We start from the raw sequence: 20527 nt of genomic DNA, 5'->3' as shown, positions 1-20527 counted from the left end.
ATACGGAGGACACAAAGAAGTCTGACTCCTTTTTGGAGTCACAGAGGGGGTCTAACTACTATATGGGGACATAGGAGCCTTATTACTATATGGATTCAGAGGGACCTTAACTATTATATAGATGCACAGAGAAGGCCTAACTACTATATGAAAGCACAAGGAGGCTTATCTACTATATAAGGGTACAGATGGGGGCCTCAGTTCTATATGGGGAAAAATTGGGCCTAAATACTACATGGGCACAAAGTGGGAACTGTTACAGTGTGGAACACTACTCATGGGGTCTTTAAATAGAGGTGCACTGAATAACTTACAAGGTGTGCAGAGCCTGTGTACCATTGGCATCCACCTCTATGGGGGTCAGTGTATGAGGGCATATTGGTCTTTATATAGAGGATTTTATTTACTAATGGTATGGGTTGTTTTTTGTTATATCCCCTATTAATACAGTTCTGAGGTCACCTCCACACACTGAGAACCCACAGAACTGCTGTAGTGGTTATCCAGGAATAGAAGAAACACAGCTTTCTTTCAAAAACAGCGCCACCCCTGTCCTCAGGTTGTGTGTGGTATTACAATTCAGCTCCATTTACCTTAAAGGAACTGAGCTGCAAAAGCCACACTCAAACTGAGGACAGATGTGCTGTTTCTGGGAGAGCAGTGCACGCGCCACCAGATGGCACCATAGTTATAACATGAGGCCGTCTGAGTAACATGACATAGCACCGGGAGAGGACATGCTTAGTGCAGTCTCTAGTGACACCTACTGGAGCTTTTAGTACATTCCATTCTGAAAGCACAGCCACTAGAGTTGAGCAAACTTTGGGCATGCTCAAGTTTGTCTTAACCCAAGTGTTTGGCATTTCATTAGCGGTGGCTGCTGAAGTTGAATAAAGCCCTAATGCTGCCTAAAAAGCATGGATAGAGCTATACTCGAGCACAGAACACTTCCCCATTATCCTAGAGACAGCAGCTTTACACCCATCTATCTGACAGCATTGTGCTTGGTAAAGCTTGCAGGCAGTTGCCCAGCCAAAAGCTATTGCTTTGTACTGATGTCAATAGCAGATGAGGTTTAGTGTGTGCAGTCAGCGTCACTTTCTGTAAAGACGACATGCTTTAGAATGGATTTCTGAGCACTTTGCATTCATACTGACACAGCGTGAATGATGATGAGGGAAGTTCAGAATTCAAGTCTGTAGCACATTGTATTAATGGAATGTATGAATACCCCCTAACTTAACATGGTCTTACAAGTCTGAGCTCCTGTGGCTCCTATACCCTTCTGTTTCTCAATAATACCACTCACAGATGATGGGAAAGATCCACGAGGGCAGATATTTCACATACTGACTTGGTATAAGGGTGGCTCTTATTACAGTACAGTCCCAGAATTTAGTGAACTGGAGTGTCAAACTTACGGCTCTCCAGCTGTTAAAAAACTACAATTCCCATGTATTCATGTTTTCCAGGACCCCCTTGAAAGACATCCAAATTCTGCAGCCCCAGGGTATCAAACGCTAAAGCGTTCACGTACGGAGAGCGTTACCCAACCCAAACACTTTGAGGTCCACTCAACACTAGATGTGATCACTAGAACTTCACACATACATCAAAAATAACCCCGTCAAGAATAAAAGACAAAGCACAGAAGAGAAGAGGCAGGAGGCGAGACATTGGGCAGCCGTCTTCATTTATAGCTACATAGGGGGGAACCAGACATTCTAAAAAAATATATAAATTACAAATCGTAAACAGAAACCTGGACATAGGAATCGCTTCTCACACAGCTGCCTGAAGATGAAGCCGATGCGCAAAGACAGTGAGAAACTTATTCACACATCCGCAATGGTGTTGTGTGGCTTGTTGCTTTTTTTTTTTTTTTTTTAGCTTCATGTTCTGTTAAAAAAAAAAAAAAAAAAAAACTAATTGTACAAACTGCTAAAACCTCATTCCCTTGGCTGGTAAAGTTTTTGTTTCGGTTCCGATATTATTGTGTTCTTCCTGAGCCGTTCATGTGGAAAAATGTGGAAAAATAAGAAGTCTCTAGTATTAAATCTGTTATGCAGGTATCAATGAATAGTACAGTCTATCAGTACAGCAGGCCTGCCGGCTTGACCATCACTGGCCGATTAAAGCGTGCCGACGCAGATGGCGCCAGAAGATCGGGTTGCTGTTGAAGCATCCAATGCATCAGCAAAATCCATGCACAAGCCCTATTCTAATTGACTAGGGCTTGTGCATGGGGATCACAGACTTACAGGACATTCCCGCGGGAACCTTCATTCCCAGTGTCAGCACGTGGAAGTTTCATAACTTACCCTGTGACAGGCACATTCTAAAGGGGTTTTAATCCTTAAAAAGCTGTGAGTACCTCCATTCTAGTCCATCTCTGGAGGAACAACTCAGTCTCACTGACTTGAATATTGATGAGCTGCAATACCAAACTGAGCATGTATGACCACAGGACTTGGACATAAGGTGGATACTCTAAGAGGGAATCTAAATAACAGCAGGGGGCTTCCTAACATACATCTAACAGTAATCATCTAGACGCTGGAGCATTATATAGTCTTGTGCCACCAGAGTTGTAGATATGGAGGTACAGAACAGCTCTATAAAACATATTCATGTTGACATTGACAAAAAAAAATGGCAATGTGTACCAATGGCCACTGTATTAACAGGGTTTTCAGGGGAATGTAATATAGGATTAAAAACCAAGCATACTTACCTCCCCAGCTGCTTCTTGCTTCAGTCCTGTCCCTTCACCAGCTTCTGCTGTGCTGCTTCTGTAGGGACTGCCTGTTCAGCTCTGTGACTGGCTGAGCAGGGAGTGCCATGTCACTGGAAAGAGAAGGTACGGAACTGCAGCAGGGACCAGAAGATCTGACAGCTGGAGCAGCAGGGGGAGGCAAGTATGCCAGCTCTATTATTTGAATGCAGAGAGGAACATAGTAACATATTTCATTTGCCTGGAAAAAAAACCCTTTAAGAGTAATTCTACCCACTTGCTAACTGTACAGTGGCATCATAGAGTAGCCAAACATTGTGTGCCTTAGGCTCTGGAGTACAGAACCATAGGGATGTCAAACACATGATGCTTCGTTATTCACTATAACAGGTAAGTACACTATGGAACAAGCCGGAGCTGCTGTACTGAGGTCCTGACTTCTTTACAAGTGTCCTTTCTAGACTGGTGCAGATAGATAACATGGCATACAACTAGACCCTGCAGCACCAGCCAACCTAATGTGTATTACTGCACTGCAAACGTCACCATCAGCATTAAATGCATTTCTGATAAAAATCAATGACACAGAATGAAAAAAGAAAACGCTCTTTTCGAGCTTGTTTACATGGTTGTATCTGTGATCCTTCATATTCACCCTTGCAAAAATGGAAACCAGGAACAGATTCTCTTCTTTCCTCCACTCCCATTGCAGAGAAGAAATATGAAAGGGACAGAATTGTGGGTGAAGGTCACAATTGGTTACCGGAGTGCGGTAACCAAACTAATCTGCTTCTGACACTGCTGTAAGAGTTCCCTTATAACCAATGTTCTTCTCTTTAGCAGTTCACCTGGAAGTATCATCATTACAGCTTCTATACAAGGGGAACCAACTTCTATGGATGTGGAAGGCAGGATGAACAAGAGATCAGAACTGCTGAACTGGGTCTAACGTCCCCCTCAGTACATCAAGGTAAGAGACAGCAATGCTAAGATCCCTCCTTAATCTACATTAGTTTTTAAAAGCCATTGGCATGAACTTCCATGATACGGAAGCGTTTGTGCCCCAGCAGTGGACATGCTCACATCCGGACAGATGCCGCCACTCCTGACAGCCAGGCCATTCCAGTACAAGTGCTAAGTACAATACAATATTACATTAAAAAAAAGAACTTTCTAAAATCATGATTTTAGTGACATTGGGAGAAACAGTGGGCAAGACGCAGAGGAAAAGTGGGGGTGAGTACAGATAAATATTATTTTGTTCCTGTTCTACCACCCACTTGATTAAAACTCTCCATGGCCGTAGAGCTTTGTCCATCGTAAAGAAGTTAAAAGGGGACCCCAAGGCCATGCTGCAGGCGTCTAGCTGAGTGTCGGCACCTTCCACGTGATCCCCAATCCATGTTTAAATGTCCTAACATGAAATCAGTGAAGGAAGAAATCCCGCACAGATCCTGCACGTGAGAGTCTTTGTCCAACCTGCCTTTTTGGTTTGTTTTTCTGTAAAACATTTAATGTTCATATTCAGTTCTTAAAAAAATAAGTGTTGTGTCCAGAGCCGGGGGAAGAGGCAGCTCTTCTTTCTCTTAGGGCTTTGTCCCATGGCCCTACAAAAGTCTATTCAATCGGTGGGTCAAGCAAGAGCGCAGGGAGGAAAAGGTCACAGCAGAAGCAGTTTTCCATTCCTGTGAATTTTTAAGATCTTGCCCAGACGCTGCTTTGCAGTTGCCAAGCCTTTCTTGGGTCTCTTCCCTGTTAATACAAATAACAAAAACAATATGAATCATAATGAGCAAAAATTGTTAAAAATACATGAATATGGAAGTAATAATCACAAATCAGAACGCCATAGATAAAAACGTCTATACCCTGAACGACTTGACTGGGTGGAGAGGTAGCAGAAAGTCTCCGGTGGGATAGGAAGACACCTGGTGCCATGGGGGTAGTTCCTCGGTTGACCTGAGCCATGCCAAATATATTGGGTCCTGCTGTGTATTCATGATCCACAAGACTACCAGAGAAGACCTCAACTTGCGGTTCTGGAGGAGGTGGTTCTGGCTCTGAGGGAATAACTGGAGGCTCTGGTTCACTTGGCGGCTTCTTCTTAGTTGCAACTTTTTTCTTCTGAGATTTCTGTTGCTCCTATGAAATGAAGATGAATACTATGAGGTAAGCGCCTCCATAACGGCCAAGTTACAGATAATCTGCTCCTCTGTTCACCTGCTGAGAAAGCCTTGCTGCAGCCACAGCTAAGCCCGTCTCCACCGAGGCCACGCGTGTTCCCTCCCGAACCGGACGAGCCTGTTTAGGAAGCGTTGGCGTGACACGTGCTAAAAAGACAAAAAAAAAAAAAAGATTAAATCATGCAGCTAATGAAAAAGCCGCAACTGAATCTGTTAAAATTGTAAAGATAAAGCAAAAACACCCAAAAACTTGTGCTGGTATATAGGTCTTTATGGTACTACATTAGTCTGTATCCTGACATGTACACAGTCTACACTAACAAGTGCTATATAGATACCCCAGGCTCTGTGAATGAGTTTCCATAAAATCTTGTTACACTATCGTGTATTCTCTGGCTGCTGATACAACATGTGCCACCATCTTTGATGTGATTTACAATCCTGTGTTTGCCCAATATTAAGCTATGAGAATGTTACTGTAGATAGTGGCGGCAAATCATAAGACAATGGCAGAATATACGTAAGCATCAGCAGACCTGGCACGGCCTCACAAATACCTTTTGGGTTCCAAGGAGCATCGTCTGTCTGTTTCTTTTTCTTGGGACGTGACCTCAGGGCTGGATCATCATCATCTGACTCCAGAGAGGGATAGACTGTAGAAATAACAGAAGTACAGTTATCCCAATAGACACGTCAATGCATTCTACTGATTATAATAAATGACATCAGAACACACTATTTTCAGTAGCGCCATCTTAGGACCTGGTACAAATGATACCTTTCTCCTATAAAGTTTACACTTACTGTATTCTGAGTCTTTGAAACAAGCTCCCAAGGTCTCCTGCTCATCTGCACTGTCGTCCTCATCCTCACTGTCCATGCTGCGATGTGCAGGTCGTCTTACCGGCCTTTTTCCTGGCCTCAGAATAACTTTACTGTTCCCTGTGCCTCCGCTGGTGCCATTGCTGCCTGCCTTGTTACTCCCTGCGGCTTTACCGCCACCTTGTGGTAAACTTCCTGAAGCGCCACCCTCTTGTCCTGCTGCCCACCACGCCTGCAGACTGGAGGGCGTACAGGAAGAGGAGGCAGCCTGCAGATTGGCCATGCAGAGCATGCCCTGGATAGCTTCTTGAGTACTGGGAGATGCAGGAGCCTCACTGTAATATAGAAAAACAATAATGGTCAGTGATCCAAAAAAGTATTCAAACATTTTCAATTAAAGGAGCTAGTCATATCATGGACAATGCCATTTTATACACAGAGTCCAGAGTCACAGCACAGAGGTGGAGGATCATGTATTACAGATGATCGTTAAGAATTAAACAATAAAAGGGTTTTTTTTGCATGTCCTCCACTGTCCCCTCCCCCCCATCTGAAAACACTGCTGCCATATGTTGAAGGGAATCTGTTAGCCCTCGGACCCGAGGTGCCGACACTATGCTGTAGTTGGCAGGCCCCTAGTGAGTATGTAACCTTTTCGTTACTGCATCCATGGAATGGATTATCCACAATCTGGGGTCTCCTACTATAAAGGGGAGTCAAAGAGTAGTGGTGACTTGGCATTTGTGCCACGCTCTGCCACACCTCACCACTCCTCCTTCCCTCTTCTTCATAAATAATCTTTGCCGCCCAGCCGCCTCCTTGCTTTTGCCATCTTCACATTCCACGCATAGGCCACAGCGTTGTGTGCATGGTAAGCAAAGATTGAGCGAGAAAGAAGGAGGTGACTGGTTTCCGTCTGAATATGCAGGAAACTATATGTCCCTATTTATTTGAATAGAGTTGTGCTGCAATTTCTGCACAGCTAGAAGCACCACTATTGGCATCAGTGAGGGCCCCAGAACTCGGTTCCCTACTAATCCTAATGTTATACGTATCCTTGTAATATACCATAACTGCCAATAGGGATAACCCTTTAAATTCTGAGCGAGATTTATCAAGGCCAAAACTAAAGATAATTATAAGTAAAAAAAAAAAAAAATTATAGATAGATTTTGTCATATCGGCTAAATGTCTTGTCCTTACTCAATTTCAGAGTAGTCTGGGCCTCCGACTTGTCGACTAGCCTTTAGTAGGTCCAATATTCCTCCACTGCTGGCGCCGAGTTGGTCTCCGTCAGCTTCTCCCATTTCCTCATCTGTGGTATAATCTTCCTATTATAATAATACAACAGGTTTTCAGATTGAGAATTTCACACATAACTCATTCATGATATAAACCAGTATATCACCTACCTCCACATCAAACTCCAGCTCCCCAGGCTCTCTCACCCGATTGGGGTCTGAACATGGCTTTGCTCTTGGGAGTTTCCTTGGGAACTCTGCAGGAAAAACATAACAGTAAGGGGTTGTACGAGAATAGATAAAAGGAGGTTCCTTTAAGCAAAGTTCCATGCTAGTTCATGTAGTGTGCCTGATAGTGAATCATCATTCATTTTACTGTGTTATAATACTAGATACCACACACTGACCTAAGCAAGTCTATTTAAAGGGATTATTCAAGGTTAGAGATGAGCAAACCTGGAGCATGCTCGAGTCTATCCGAACACGAACATTCGCCATTTGATTAGCTGGGGCTGCTGAAGTTGGATAAAGCTCTAAGGTTGTCTGGAAAACATGGATACAGCCAATGACTGTATCCATGTTTTCCACATAGCCTTAGGGCTTTATAAAATTTCAGCAGCCCCCGCTAATCAAATGCCGAACGATCGGGTTCGGATGGACTTGAGCATGCTCCAGGTTCACTCGTCTCTATTCAAGATTTAAAAAAAGGCACAGCTACTTTCTTGCAAAACCAGCTCCACCCCTGTCCCCAGGTTGTGTGTGGTATTACAATTCATCTGCATTCTCTTAAATGGAACTAAGCTGAGAACAGGAGTGGTGCTGTTTTTGGAAGCCAGAGGCCATTTTTTCTAAGCCTGGATAACCCCTTTAAAAGGGGGGAGAATCCTTTAAAAGGTGCAAACTCACTTATGTGAATCCCCATGCCAACACTCTGCTGGTATTGGGTACATACTGTGGAGCTTTCTTTTTGGTGGGGCCAGCTTTCTCTCTTTGCGTGGTGTCTCATCAATCTGAAGGTCATCTTCAGAGTCCATGAAGAAAGGATCACTGGGAGAAAGTTCTGGATCCAGAGATTCACTTTTAGGGGTTTTGGTCACAGCCCCCTGACGTCTACTTCCTGCTCCTACCCGAATCTTTTTGCCACTAGAACGAAGGAAGAAAAAAAAAAAAAAGAAAACATGGGTGTTAAAGCTAATGCAGGGTCTAATATGTAGGACTTGATCATCATGAGGTGAGTACTATGACATGATGGAAAGAATGGGATTCTGTGTGTATATATATATATATATATATATATATATATATATATAAGGTGACCGCATCCCCAAGGCATTATAGTAGAAAAATGGCATTATTCCACTATTGGCAACCATACAAGTGACGTTTCGCAAGCTCATAAGAAAAGCCTGAAGGAAAAAAAAAACCTGTTGGTTGTAATGTTGCTTGTATGGATGCCATAATGGAATAACTTCTTTTTCTACTATACCGCCTTGTGAATGCTGTCACCATTTTACTTGGATGGATCAGTGAGCCCCAAGTGGACACTGGGACTGATTACTTAGCATCCTTTTTTTTTATTTTGTGATTGGTGTAAGGATGGTAGCCCACAAAAGGAGTGCTGCAGCCTTGGCATGTACCGGCCACGCGCTGCAGCAGGAGCTATATACCTGTAAAAAAGCAGTTTAATCCCCCGGATGCGTGACAGGCAGAGGCAGGGAGGTAGTCATCTGGGCGGCTCCCCGCCCATGTCTAGTCACCGCTCTCTGCCTGTCATTTATCCCCTCGCTCCGAGGGGTTGAATGACAGGCAGAGAGGTTTGTTACTGGCCTCTCTGCCTGTCAATCATCCCTCTGAGCGTGCTGACAGGCAGGGAGCCGCCCAGATGACTACCTCCCTGCCTCTGCCTGTCACACACCCGAGGGATTAAACTGCTTTTTTCCGGGTATACAGCTGCAGGAGCTTTAAACAGCAGTTCAGGGAATCATATCAGCCCAATTGGGCTGATTGGTTCCCTTTAACATTACTATTGCCTCTGTCATGATTGCCTTGGCAGAATAAAGGCTCTCTTTCAGATTATATATATATATATATATATATATATATATATATATATATATATATATATATATATATATATATATATATATATATATATATATATATTTTGCTTACAGGCACCAAACCTTGCAACATGGTCTACAGTAGTGGCTCTCTGGCTGTTGGAAAGTAAAAAACTCCCAGCATGCTCTCACACATGAATTATGTATGTAACCAGCAAGAAAGTTGCAGGTTGGGGACCACTGGTCTCGACTGATAGGATTTTTTTTTTTTTTCATAAGTGACTCCAGTATTTTTCCAGGCCTTTACAGTAAGGATCATCATGGAAAGAATGCCACTAACCTCATATTTGCCCCATTGGCCAATACCAGTCGCAGTTTACTCTCCGTTAATTCTGAATCCAGGAGGCAGGAATCCGGCTTTTCATCAAGCTCATCCATGAGGTCATCTTCTGCCTAAAGATTACAAGAAATAGGATTAATAGGGCAGTCCTAGCTCATAAATCATTAGGGTATTCCACCACTTCGATTGGTAGGGGTTTGAGCTGATACTGTGAATAAAAAATAACACCCAACTAGAGCAACTCTATTCAAGTAAAAGGAACTGGGTATACATTTAGTGGTGAGACACCTGCTTCTTTGGCTTCTTTTTTATCGTAGATGCATTGGAATAATAGAAAAATGCTGCCAAACAAGGAAGTGGCCATTGGTTCCCTGAAGTGGAGTGAATAAGTGAGGTCACATAATAACCATACCTTTGGAATCAAGGTGCCCCCCTGGATATCTGAAAGCTCTGGGCTCATCTCATCCTCCTGACGACTCCTTCCTCCTTTCTTTAGTAATTCCTTAGTTTTCAGAACTTTCTTCTTGGAATTCTTGGCCAACAGTGACATGACAGGAGAGGAAGTGCCAGTGATTGGACTTCGAGTCATACCCAACAGATTGCCAGTTTTCTCAATGTTTTGATGAAAGATATCCTGAGGGAAAAGGGCAGAGTCTTACACATGTGCACAGCATGATGGCACATAGAGTACAGATACAAACAGAAGAAAGCCTCACCTCCATTAGTTTGACTTCACGATCCAAATCCTTTATGAGCTGGACAGTGATGATCGTCTCTGGAATCTCCTCTTCATGATCCATAATCGCCTGCAAATAATACCAATACCATCCTAAAGAGATGAATGGCAAAGCTTCTACTGGCGTATTGTAGGGGTTTTATTACTTTATTAAAGAGGTATTCCACTCAAATGTTACTTTTCATATGTTGTTGCCCATGGTGAGACTAACAAATTCATTCCATACTTGTTATTATATATTCAGTCTCCTTCCCACAGTTCTGAGCTGCTGGTTTCTGCTGAAAACACAAATCTGTGTGAGCTGTTTTTCTGTCTCCCCCTCCTCCCCCTCCCTTCTGGGACAGCTGATGTAAACTGTCTGGCTTTATCGGTAACTTTGTAGCTTCCATGTAATGCTGAGAGGGTTAATCTGAGGTCAAGTTGCTTACAAACTCACTGTGATAAATCCTCCTGGCATTACAAAGCTGCAGACAGGGACTTGTTTACATCAGGCGTCTGGGAAGAAAGGAGGGGGAGACGGAGAGAAAAGCCTCACACACAGTTTTTTGTGTCTTCCGCAGGAAAAAGCAGCTAAGAAGCATGGAAGGAATTGTTAATTTCAATATGGGCAGCAACATATGAAAAGTTATGTTTGGGTAGAATACCCATTTAAGAATATGCTATCACTCTGATCAGGGAGGATGGGCATGTATCTAACCCCTGGAACCCTGACCAACCATGAGACTGAAGGGGCAACATAGCATGTGATCTGTGTATCTGTGCAGGGAACCACAGAACAGCCCCCGGCCAGTGGCTTTGCAGTACAGCAGGGGCAACTAGGCTAATAGAACCTCAGAAGGGGACACAGTACTGGTCAGTACTAAGGTCCCTTCAATCTTACAACAATCAGCGAGCCTCAAAAGTTAAACTCCCACTGTTATAAGGTAAAAGCATATTACTTAATGGCAGGGATAGGGAACCTTTGGCCCCCCCAGTTGTTGCAAAACTACAATTCCCATCATGCCTGGACAGCCACAGCTAGAACCTTTGGCTTGTCCAGGCATGATGGGAATTGTAGTTTTATCATACAAATAAAGAGCACCTCCTTCTTGGTCCAAACTTTAAATGCAGTGTTCAGGGCTTTGGCTCCGTGCAGTAAATAGGACGCTGGGTGTCTTCTGTTTTCTCTTAGACCTGAATACACAAAAATATGGCGAGACTTAAACATAGGCAGGGAGGTAGAAAACGCACAACAAACCTATGAGAAGCCTAAATGTAGGTCGAGTACATGCAGCAGAACATTACACTGCTTAGTGAACCAGCCCGTTGCTTCACAAATATTCCACTGTTGAACGCCAGTATTAAAGTGATATTCTCAGCTAAAGAAGTTATACTCTGTCCACAAGCTGTTTGGCAGAAGGGGGACCACCAATCCCGAGAATGGGGACAATATTGTCTCTGGAAATGGTAGGCACAAGTGCAGCAACACGGCCAATGCTTCATTTATTCTCTATGGGGGAACTGAAGGCATGAAGGCCATAAAGAACATAAGGAGCCCTGGCTGGTGACCACCGATCTACCATAAATAGGGGATAACTTTTTCAAATGGGAATACCCCTTTAACGCTCTCTCATACCACAGAGGAGGAGGAATGACTAGGAAATGCAGATTCAATACTTACCTCTAAATGTATCCAGTAGATGCTTCCCCACGTACCAACAGATGGACTCAAAATTTGGAAACTTAAAGAGGTCAGCCGTACTCAACCTCTTCTCAATTTCATAGGCTCTGTAGAAGGAAAACAGCTTTCTAGCTACAGATAAACCGTAAGTCGGATAAAATGCCTATACAATGAAATGTGTGTTTACATTGACATATCTTCATAGGAAATTGGGGGGAGTAAAAGGGTCTATACCAGGGATGTCAACCTTAGGCCCTCCAGCTGTTGCAAAACTACAAGTCCCATCATGCCTGGACAGCCAAGCTTTAGCTTAGGCTGTCCAGGCATGATGGGAATTGTAGTTTTAAAACAGCCGGAGGGCCTGAGTTTGACACGTCTGGTCTATACACACAAAATCACTGGTGGAGAAACCTACTAATTTCAGCAGGACTAACCATATGACATACATGGGAGTGGCCCAACGTTTCCCGGCCCCATGACAGATGTCAGGAAAAGAAGGATCAAGCTAAAGGGTTCCAACGTGCCCAATCCTTTTGTTCTCAGGGGAGCTTAGTTGTCAGAGACATCTGGCTTTGGTTTACTTTCCCCATTTAGAACAAATGTGTATTCAGCTGACAACGATCTGAAGTGTATGATCTGCTTAAGATTGTTCTAGAAGTTGGCAAAGATTGGGGCCAGTAAGCAATGTTACCTCCCTACAATCTTACACACATGACTGTGGTTGCTGTTCTCCTACCTCAGCTGCATGGCGATGTTCAGACTATGCAGAAAGTTTCCACCAAAAGCTAAACAGTCCACTGGAGTGAGCACTGCATGGATCCACCCTGTAGACAAGATTACATGATAATCGTAAGTACAGAAACCCTACACATTACAATCGCATAGGAACAAACACCCGAATGATAACATGGTCACCTGTGGGGATGAAGAGCGTCTGCCCCTGTTTGACTGGACACCGGTAACACTTGTCTACCTGATCACCGAAGAACATTTCATTCTGGTTTGAAGAGCTGCTCCAGCATTCAAACAAGGCCAGGTTGGTCTTAGTAGGTTGTATTAGGTAGAAAATCTTCTCTCCCTGTGGATACAAAGACAACATGAAAGTCAATAACGCCCCAAACTATCTAAATGACTGGCACAGGGTAACGGTGCTGGCTAATGTCCATGTGTTTTGGTTCTTTAGGTGTGAGTACAAGGAAGGCAGTATCACATGAATGCTCACCTTTAACACGTGGTACCAGACAGATGTGCCCCCGAAGTCTATGTGGAAATCCGTGTAACTGTCCTTGACGCCCATCAAGCAGTATTTCTGAACATTGGGTCTCTCAAAGACACTTTGCTCGGGCCACAGGTTTTCAACCCAGGAAAGTTTGCGGACAATTTTTGGAGTTTCCACAAGGTTAGATAACCTATTAACACACACAAATGAAATGATCAAGAATTATGACAAAAAAAATAGGCGCAAAATTGATCACCTGTCTAGTGCAAAGCTTACTGGGGTTAAGCATGATACGTCACAGGGAATTCATGCATCATGCTCCATCCACAAACCCCTGCACTAGGCTCAATACTTTCTATATTATACCCAGTGTTCCTCTAGCATCAGTGTTTTCTATATTCAGGATCCAACAGACATAAAGCAGAACATAAATGGGAAATTAGCCCCACACCTCGTCTCCGAGAACTCCAAGCTGATAACATTCAGCACTTTCTCCCTTTTGGGGCTATTGTAATATTTCACAAAATCCTTCAGCTTCATCTTCATGTCGGCTTGCCTTGTCACATCGATTACATCAATCTCCTTCTCACCCCCTGAAAACACAAAAATAAAGAGGTTTAAGCTGACATTAAAGGAGCACTCCCTTTATATTCATATGCTGTAAACATCAGATAGAATAGCAAAAGAGAAATCCTCACAATACACATCTAAGGAGAGGGAAGAGATACACCCCTTATTAGATTGTATGTGAATTCCTTCTACATATAGGAGTCATGGGGACGCTCTTCTCTAGATTAAACAAACTACAATGTACAGTCGGATAAGGTTCTAAATACTTTATGAGACCAATCACTTACCAACATAATACTCCACATCATTCACTGTGAAGGAGGGAGCGGGGAGGGTCATGCCAAGGCCATCTTTTTTCACAACCAGGATTGGGACGCTGAAACTGTTCTCCTCCAGGTACTCCACGGTTAGCTGAGCTCCCTGCGGCTTCAGGATCACCTCATCTGCACTGGATGTAGAAAAGACTTAGTAAGAACCAAAAGGATCCAAACAGTATATAAAATAACTTTGGTGGTTGCTAAAATAATACACTGAGGATGTAATTAAACAGCTTCTATAGCATGGGTCTCCAAACTGCGGCCCTCCAGCTGTTGCAAAACTACATTTTCCATCATGCCTGGACAGCAAAATCCAAAGCTTTAGCTGTCCAGGCATGATGGGAGACCTCGAACACCTCGCAGTCTATAACAGGAGAGGCTTACTTTGGGAAATTCCTGCTTCGTAGTTCCTTGATGAAGCTTGCGCTCCCAGTCTGCACAGGCTTCCCCACATCCTTGCTCACAGATTGGTCTTGCTTTGAATTTCTTCTTTTCTTCACTGCATGGACAGAAGACAAGAGTGAGTACAAGAGCACCTCTGGGTGGATTCACACTTTCTACAAGTGAAGCAGGTACCTGGATTTCTGCAAAAACCCCATTCAAATGGATTTGACAATGACAGAAATTTCTAAAAGAAATCTTTGATCGATCAACGAGCAAAATAAAAGTAGCACTGATCTCGCTGATCAGCACTCATTTACTGCAGTAATGTTCAAATCAATTCTATCAATTGTACAACATGTAAATGCATTCATTGTTGGCCGCACGTCCCCTGTTTACATGGGGTGATGGTGATTTTATTGCATGCCCAAAAGATGCGACCAGCTGGCAAGCGAGCGCTTTCTCATTCATCAACTGATCGCTGGTCCTTTTACTGGGAACACGCTCATTCAGCCCATGAAAAAAGATCTAAATATGTTGCACAGGCAGGACACTAGGCAATATGAGAGACTTTCAGTAAATGTGAATGAAGCCCACTACAATACAGGGATGCCCCCCTGACTGTGCCGTACACTACTTACTGACTGACGGCCCATGAGTGATCTGGCAGTTTGGACAATGATACAGGTCAATCTCTGACGCTTTTTCCTCCTCCACACCAACACAGCTGCCATTAAGGGAAGAGACAACAACACTGTAAATCATGGCTTTCCTGCATGCACATAAAAGCTGTATAGCGAGATACTGGCATTGTCAAGCATGTAAAGGGTCTCAGGGGTGAGACTCAATGTGATCAGTAACTTTTGACATCTAACGTCAAAAGTTACCGGAAATAAAATAACACTTTTAGGGTACAAACACACACAACTGATCCACAGCAGATTTCTCGCTGGAATTTGCAGCGGATCCCTGCCCTGTAATCTCTATGGGCAGACATACTCGCAGCCGGATTGACATCCTGCTGCGAGTATGTCTGCCCATAGAGATTATAGGGCAGGGATCTGCAGCGGATCTTGCTGCGAATTCACAGAGAGAAATCCGCTATGGATCAGTCGTGTGTGTTTGTACCCTAAAGGGGTAAAGAAAGCAATGTATATCCCACCTGCCATGGAACCAGTCTTGGCAGACGTCACATTCAATCATAAAGCGTGTCACGTCATAGGGTAGACGGCACAGGCAGTAGACGGGCACGGATGCCATGTTAGTTGCTGAAGATAGACAAGAGTTCAGAGCTTTCTCTTTATTCCCTTGCAGAAAATGACAGACGCATGGAGAATCCGGGTCACACTGTAATGATCTGCTATCAGGGAATGAAGATCCTGCAGAGAGGGGAGAGAGAAGACACGATGAACACATTCTGTGTGACTGACCAGGGGAAGGATAAGTCCCCCACAGAGGGCACCATGGCTGGTGGTATATCAGTAACATTAGCGATTATAACAGGGGCACAGACTGGCATTGTATGGGCAGTATAGCAGAGGATTATCAGGGAAATATAGTGGCACTGTGACTGGTGTTATTGCTGACGGGCAATAGATGGGCAGCATGGGGTACTGCAGCTGGTGCAATGACTATTTTAGGGGCACAAAGGCTGGAGTCATAGCACATAATAAGCCTGTAAGGATGATGGGAGTTATCACTGACAGGAGGATGAGGATGATAAAGGAGGGAATGATCACTGTAGTGAGGAGGAGGAGGATAAGAAGGATGACAAGGGTTATAATAAAGAGAAGGAAGATGAGAGTGATGCTGATGATGATGATAATGATGAGAGGGATGATGGGAATGAAGATGAAGGTAATGAGGAGGAGGCTAACGACAACTAGTGAACATAATGATGGAAGACAAAGGTAATGATGATGGAGCATGAGGATGATGATGATGGGAAGAGTGAGGGCGTATGATGATTGTGAGGAGGAGGATGGTGATGAAGATGATGATGATGGAGGGTGATTATTGTGCAAAGGATGGTGATGATGATGGAAGGTTAGGGGGCTGATGTTAGTAGTGATGAGGAGGGTGATGATGATGATGAAAGGTTAGGGGGCTGCTGTTAGTAGTGATAAGGAGGGTAATTATGATGATGATGATGATGGAAGGTTAGGGGGCTGCTGTTAGTAGTGATAGTGATGATAGGTTAGGGGGCTGATGTTAGTAGTGATGATGATGATGGTGATGGAAGGTTAGGGGGCTGATGTTAGTAGTGATGATGATGATGGTGATGGAAGGTTAGGGGGCTGATGTTAGTAGTGATGATGATGATTATGATAATGATGGAAGGTTAAGGGGCTGATGTTAGTAGTGATGATGATGATGGAAGGTTAGGGGGCTGATGTTAGTAGTGATGATGATGATGATGGAAGGTTGGAGGCTGCTGTTAGTAGTGATGAGGAGAGTGATGATGGAAGGTTAGGGGGCTGATGTTAGTAGTGATGATGATGATGGAAGGTTAAGGGGCTGATGTTAGTAGTGATGATGATGATGGAAGGTTGGGGGCTGATGTTAGTAGTGATGATAATGATGGAAGGTTAAGGGGCTGATGTTAGTAGTGATGATGATGATGATGATGATGGAAGGTTAGGGGGCTGATGTTAGTAATGATGAGGAGGGTGATGGAAGGTTGGGGGCTGTTGGTAGTAGTGATGATGATGATGATGGTAATGGAAGGTTAGGGGGCTGATGTTAGTAGTGATGATGATGATGATGGAAGGTTGGAGGCTGCTGTTAGTAGTGATGATGATGATGATGATGATGGAAGGTTAGGGGGCTGATGTTAGTAGTGATGATGATGATGGAAGGTTAGGGGGCTGATGTTAGTAGTGATGATGATGATGGAAGGTTAAGGGGCTGATGTTAGTAGTGATGATGATGATGATGATGGAAGGGTAGGGGGCTGATGTTAGTAGTGATGATGATGATGATGGAAGGGTAGGGGGCTGATGTTAGTAGTGATTATGATGATGATGATGGAAGGGTAGGGGGCTGATGTTAGTAGTGATGATGATGATGATGATGGAAGGGTAGGGGGCTGATGTTAGTAGTGATGATGATGGAAGGTTAGGGGGCTGATGTTAGTAGTGATGATGATGATGATGATGGAAGGTTAGGGGGCTGATGTTAGTAATGATGAGGAGGGTGATGGAAGGTTGGGGGCTGTTGGTAGTAGTGATGATGATGATGATGATGGAAGGTTAGGGGGCTGATGTTAGTAGTGATGATGATGATTATGATAATGATGGAAGGTTAGGGGGCTGCTGTTAGTAGTGATGATGATGATGGTGATGGAAGGTTAGGGGGCTGATGTTAGTAGTGATGATGATGATGATGATGATGGAAGGTTGGAGGCTGCTGTTAGTAGTGATGAGGAGAGTGATGATGGAAGGTTAGGGGGCTGCTGTTAGTAGTGATGATGATGATGGAAGGTTAGGGGGCTGATGTTAGTAATGATGAGGAGGGTGATGGAAGGTTGGGGGCTGTTGTTAGTAGTGATGATGATGATGGAAGGTTGGGGGCTGATGTTAGTAGTGATGATGATGATGGAAGGTTAGGGGCTGATGTTAGTAGTGATGAAGATGATGGAAGGTTGGGGGCTGATGTTAGTAGTGATGATGATGATGGAAGGTTAGGGGCTGATGTTAGTAGTGATGATGATGATGGAAGGTTAGGGGCTGATGTTAGTAGTGATGATGATGATGGAAGGTTGGGGGCTGATGTTAGTAGTGATGATGATGATGGAAGGTTAGGGGCTGATGTTAGTAGTGATGAAGATGATGGAAGGTTGGGGGCTGATGTTAGTAGTGATGAAGATGATGGAAGGTTGGGGGCTGATGTTAGTAGTGATGATGATGATGGAAGGTTAGGGGCTGATGTTAGTAGTGATGAAGATGATGGAAGGTTAGGGGGCTGATGTTAGTAGTGATGAAGATGATGGAAGGTTAGGGGGCTGATGTTAGTAATGATGAGGAGGGTGATGGAAGGTTGGGGGCTGTTGTTAGTAGTGATGATGATGATGATGATGGAAGGTTAGGGGGCTGATGTTAGTAGTGATGATGATGATGATTATGATGATGGAAGGTTAAGGGGCTGATGTTAGTAGTGATGATGATGATGATGATGATGATGATGATGGAAGGTTAGGGGGCTGCTGTTAGTAGTGATGATGATGATGATTATGATGATGATGGAAGGTTAGGGGGCTGATGTACAGGCAGTTAGCCGGTGCCCGCAGCATTATATATATATATATATATATATATATATATATATACACATGTATGGAGGCCCGGTACATAGCAGGTACCGCTCTCCCACCAGCAGCTCTCCCCCCGGCTCCCGGCACCTAGAGGCGGGCTCAGCCGCTATGACAGGCCGCTCTTGTCTATGACGGGCCCGGCCGCGCGTAGTACCTGAGGCCGAGGCCTGGCGCGGCGCCCCCGCTCCCGGGGAGGTGTGAGCGGTGCGCGGTGCAGAGAAGCAGCCGCGGGGACTGGAGAGCCGCAGCCGGTTAGAGGACGAGCTCAGACGGGTAAAATCCACAATGCAACCGCGGAAACCGCGCCATAGGTGACGGAGGGGACTTAGGCCTTCGCGACGCCATTAGCCTGCTAGCTCCTCCCAGTGTCAGCATCACAGCTCGGCGACATGACCCACTCAATAAAGTTTGTTGAAAGTACATCGGCCTCAAGCAGCCATGTTGGTAGTGGCAGATGCTGTAAAGCAACACTCTCTAGAGCTGACTAAAGTGCTAAACTCCTAGTAAGGATTGCCATGTCCATAGTGCTAAGTGAGGAATAACAGGCAACTAATGGCGTGGTGGTGAGGGAAATGTTCTACATACATCTTATTACTGATCCTGAGTTACATACTGTGTTATACTCCAGAGCTGCACTCACTATTCTGCTGGTGGGGTCACTGTGTACATACATTACTGATATTGTACTGATCCTGAGTTTCATCTGTATTATACTCCAGAGCTGCACTCACTATTCTGCTGGTGGGGTCACTGTGTACATACATTACATTATTGATCCTGAGTTACATCTGTATTATACTCCAGAGCTGCACTCACTATACTGCTGGAGGAGTCACTGTGTACATACATTACTGATCCTGAGTTACATCATGTATTATACTCCAGAGCTGCACTCACTATACTGCTGGAGGAATCACTGTGTACATACATTACTGATCCTGAGTTACATCATGTATTATACTCCAGAGCTGCACTCACTATACTGCTGGAGGAATCACTGTGTACATACATTACTGATCCTGAGTTACATCATGTATTATACTCCAGAGCTGCACTCACTATACTGCTGGAGGAATCACTGTGTACATACATTACTGATCCTGAGTTACATCATGTATTATACTCCAGAGCTGCACTCACTATTCTGCTGGAGGAGTCACTGTGTACATACATTACATTAGTGATTCTATACTGATCTGTCCTGTATTATACTCCAGAGCTGCACTCACTATTCTGCTAGAAGAGTCACTGTGTACATACATACATTACTGATCCTGAGTTACATTCTCTGTATTATACTCCAGAGCTGCACTCACTATTCTGCTGGTTTAGTCACTGTGGAGATCCTATATTACATCTGGTTTGCCTTTACAGCAGGTTGCAGCCATGCTTCTGAAGTAAGAGTCATCCTAACACATCTGATGGGAGATGAAAATATGATCTGAATACATTTCCCATTCCTCAGCTGCCCCATTGGTTATTGATCATGGTCATGTGACAGGGTCAGCTATTAGTCACTATGGCTGCGTGTGACAGCCTCACTAGCTCTGCCGCACACATCAATAGTGACTGGCAGGTTCCCCCCAGGTGATTTATATACACAATATACAGTACGTGGGAGGAGGACCATGTGCTGTGATGCAGATTTAATCCATGCTCTTGTGGATTTCTACTTAATCTAATGCTGCGTTTACACGGAGGGATAATGCGCCCGATCGTACGATTAACGATGTCGGAGTAACGTTTTTTTTTCATACCGATCAGCGCTTAGACGGAAATCGTACGGAAAATTAGTTTTGCGAATGAACGATTTCTCGCTCGTCGTTTGATCGTTCGCTGCGTTTACACGTAGGATTATCGTTCGAATTCGATCGCTATTGCGCAAATTCGCAGGATAATCGTTACGTGTAAACGCAGCATAACACATTTTAATAAAACCCAGGCACTCCCTG

The 20527-nt window shown here is 44.1% G+C and overlaps 1 protein-coding gene across 1 annotated transcript; it reads right to left on the bottom strand.

Annotated features, from left to right (window-relative positions):
• Positions 1-1676: 1676 nt before the first annotated feature.
• Positions 1677-18965, bottom strand: PHF8 (PHD finger protein 8). Its single transcript, XM_069985493.1, has 22 exons — positions 18730-18965; positions 15426-15642; positions 14905-14990; positions 14267-14381; positions 13853-14013; positions 13447-13588; positions 12999-13185; positions 12692-12854; positions 12513-12600; positions 11777-11883; positions 11198-11289; positions 10097-10186; positions 9793-10014; positions 9381-9493; positions 7933-8123; positions 7152-7237; positions 6943-7070; positions 5722-6074; positions 5475-5570; positions 4955-5064; positions 4603-4876; positions 1677-4486 (listed from the first exon to the last, which is right to left on the bottom strand). Exons 2-22 carry the CDS (start codon positions 15521-15523, stop codon positions 4395-4397), a joined length of 2994 nt encoding a protein of 997 aa, XP_069841594.1. The 5' UTR covers positions 15524-15642; positions 18730-18965; the 3' UTR covers positions 1677-4394.
• Positions 18966-20527: the final 1562 nt, after the last annotated feature.

Source organism: Dendropsophus ebraccatus, chromosome 10 (assembly GCF_027789765.1).
Source record: "Dendropsophus ebraccatus isolate aDenEbr1 chromosome 10, aDenEbr1.pat, whole genome shotgun sequence".
In the NCBI taxonomy this organism is placed as follows: Eukaryota; Metazoa; Chordata; class Amphibia; order Anura; family Hylidae; genus Dendropsophus; species Dendropsophus ebraccatus.
Note: the sequence above shows the minus strand (reverse complement) of the source record. Positions and strands in the feature narration are given on the sequence as shown.

Coding starts and splice junctions, on each gene's coding strand:
- PHF8 (XM_069985493.1), bottom strand. CDS start 15,523: ATGGCATCCGTGCCCGTCTACTGCCTGTGCCGTCTACCCTATGACGTG. Junction 14,991..15,425: donor CAAGACTGGTTCCATGGCAG/GTGGGATATACA, acceptor CCTTAATGGCAG/CTGTGTTGGTGTGGAGGAGG. Junction 13,589..13,852: donor TGATGTGGAGTATTATGTTG/GTAAGTGATTGG, acceptor TTGTGTTTTCAG/GGGGTGAGAAGGAGATTGAT.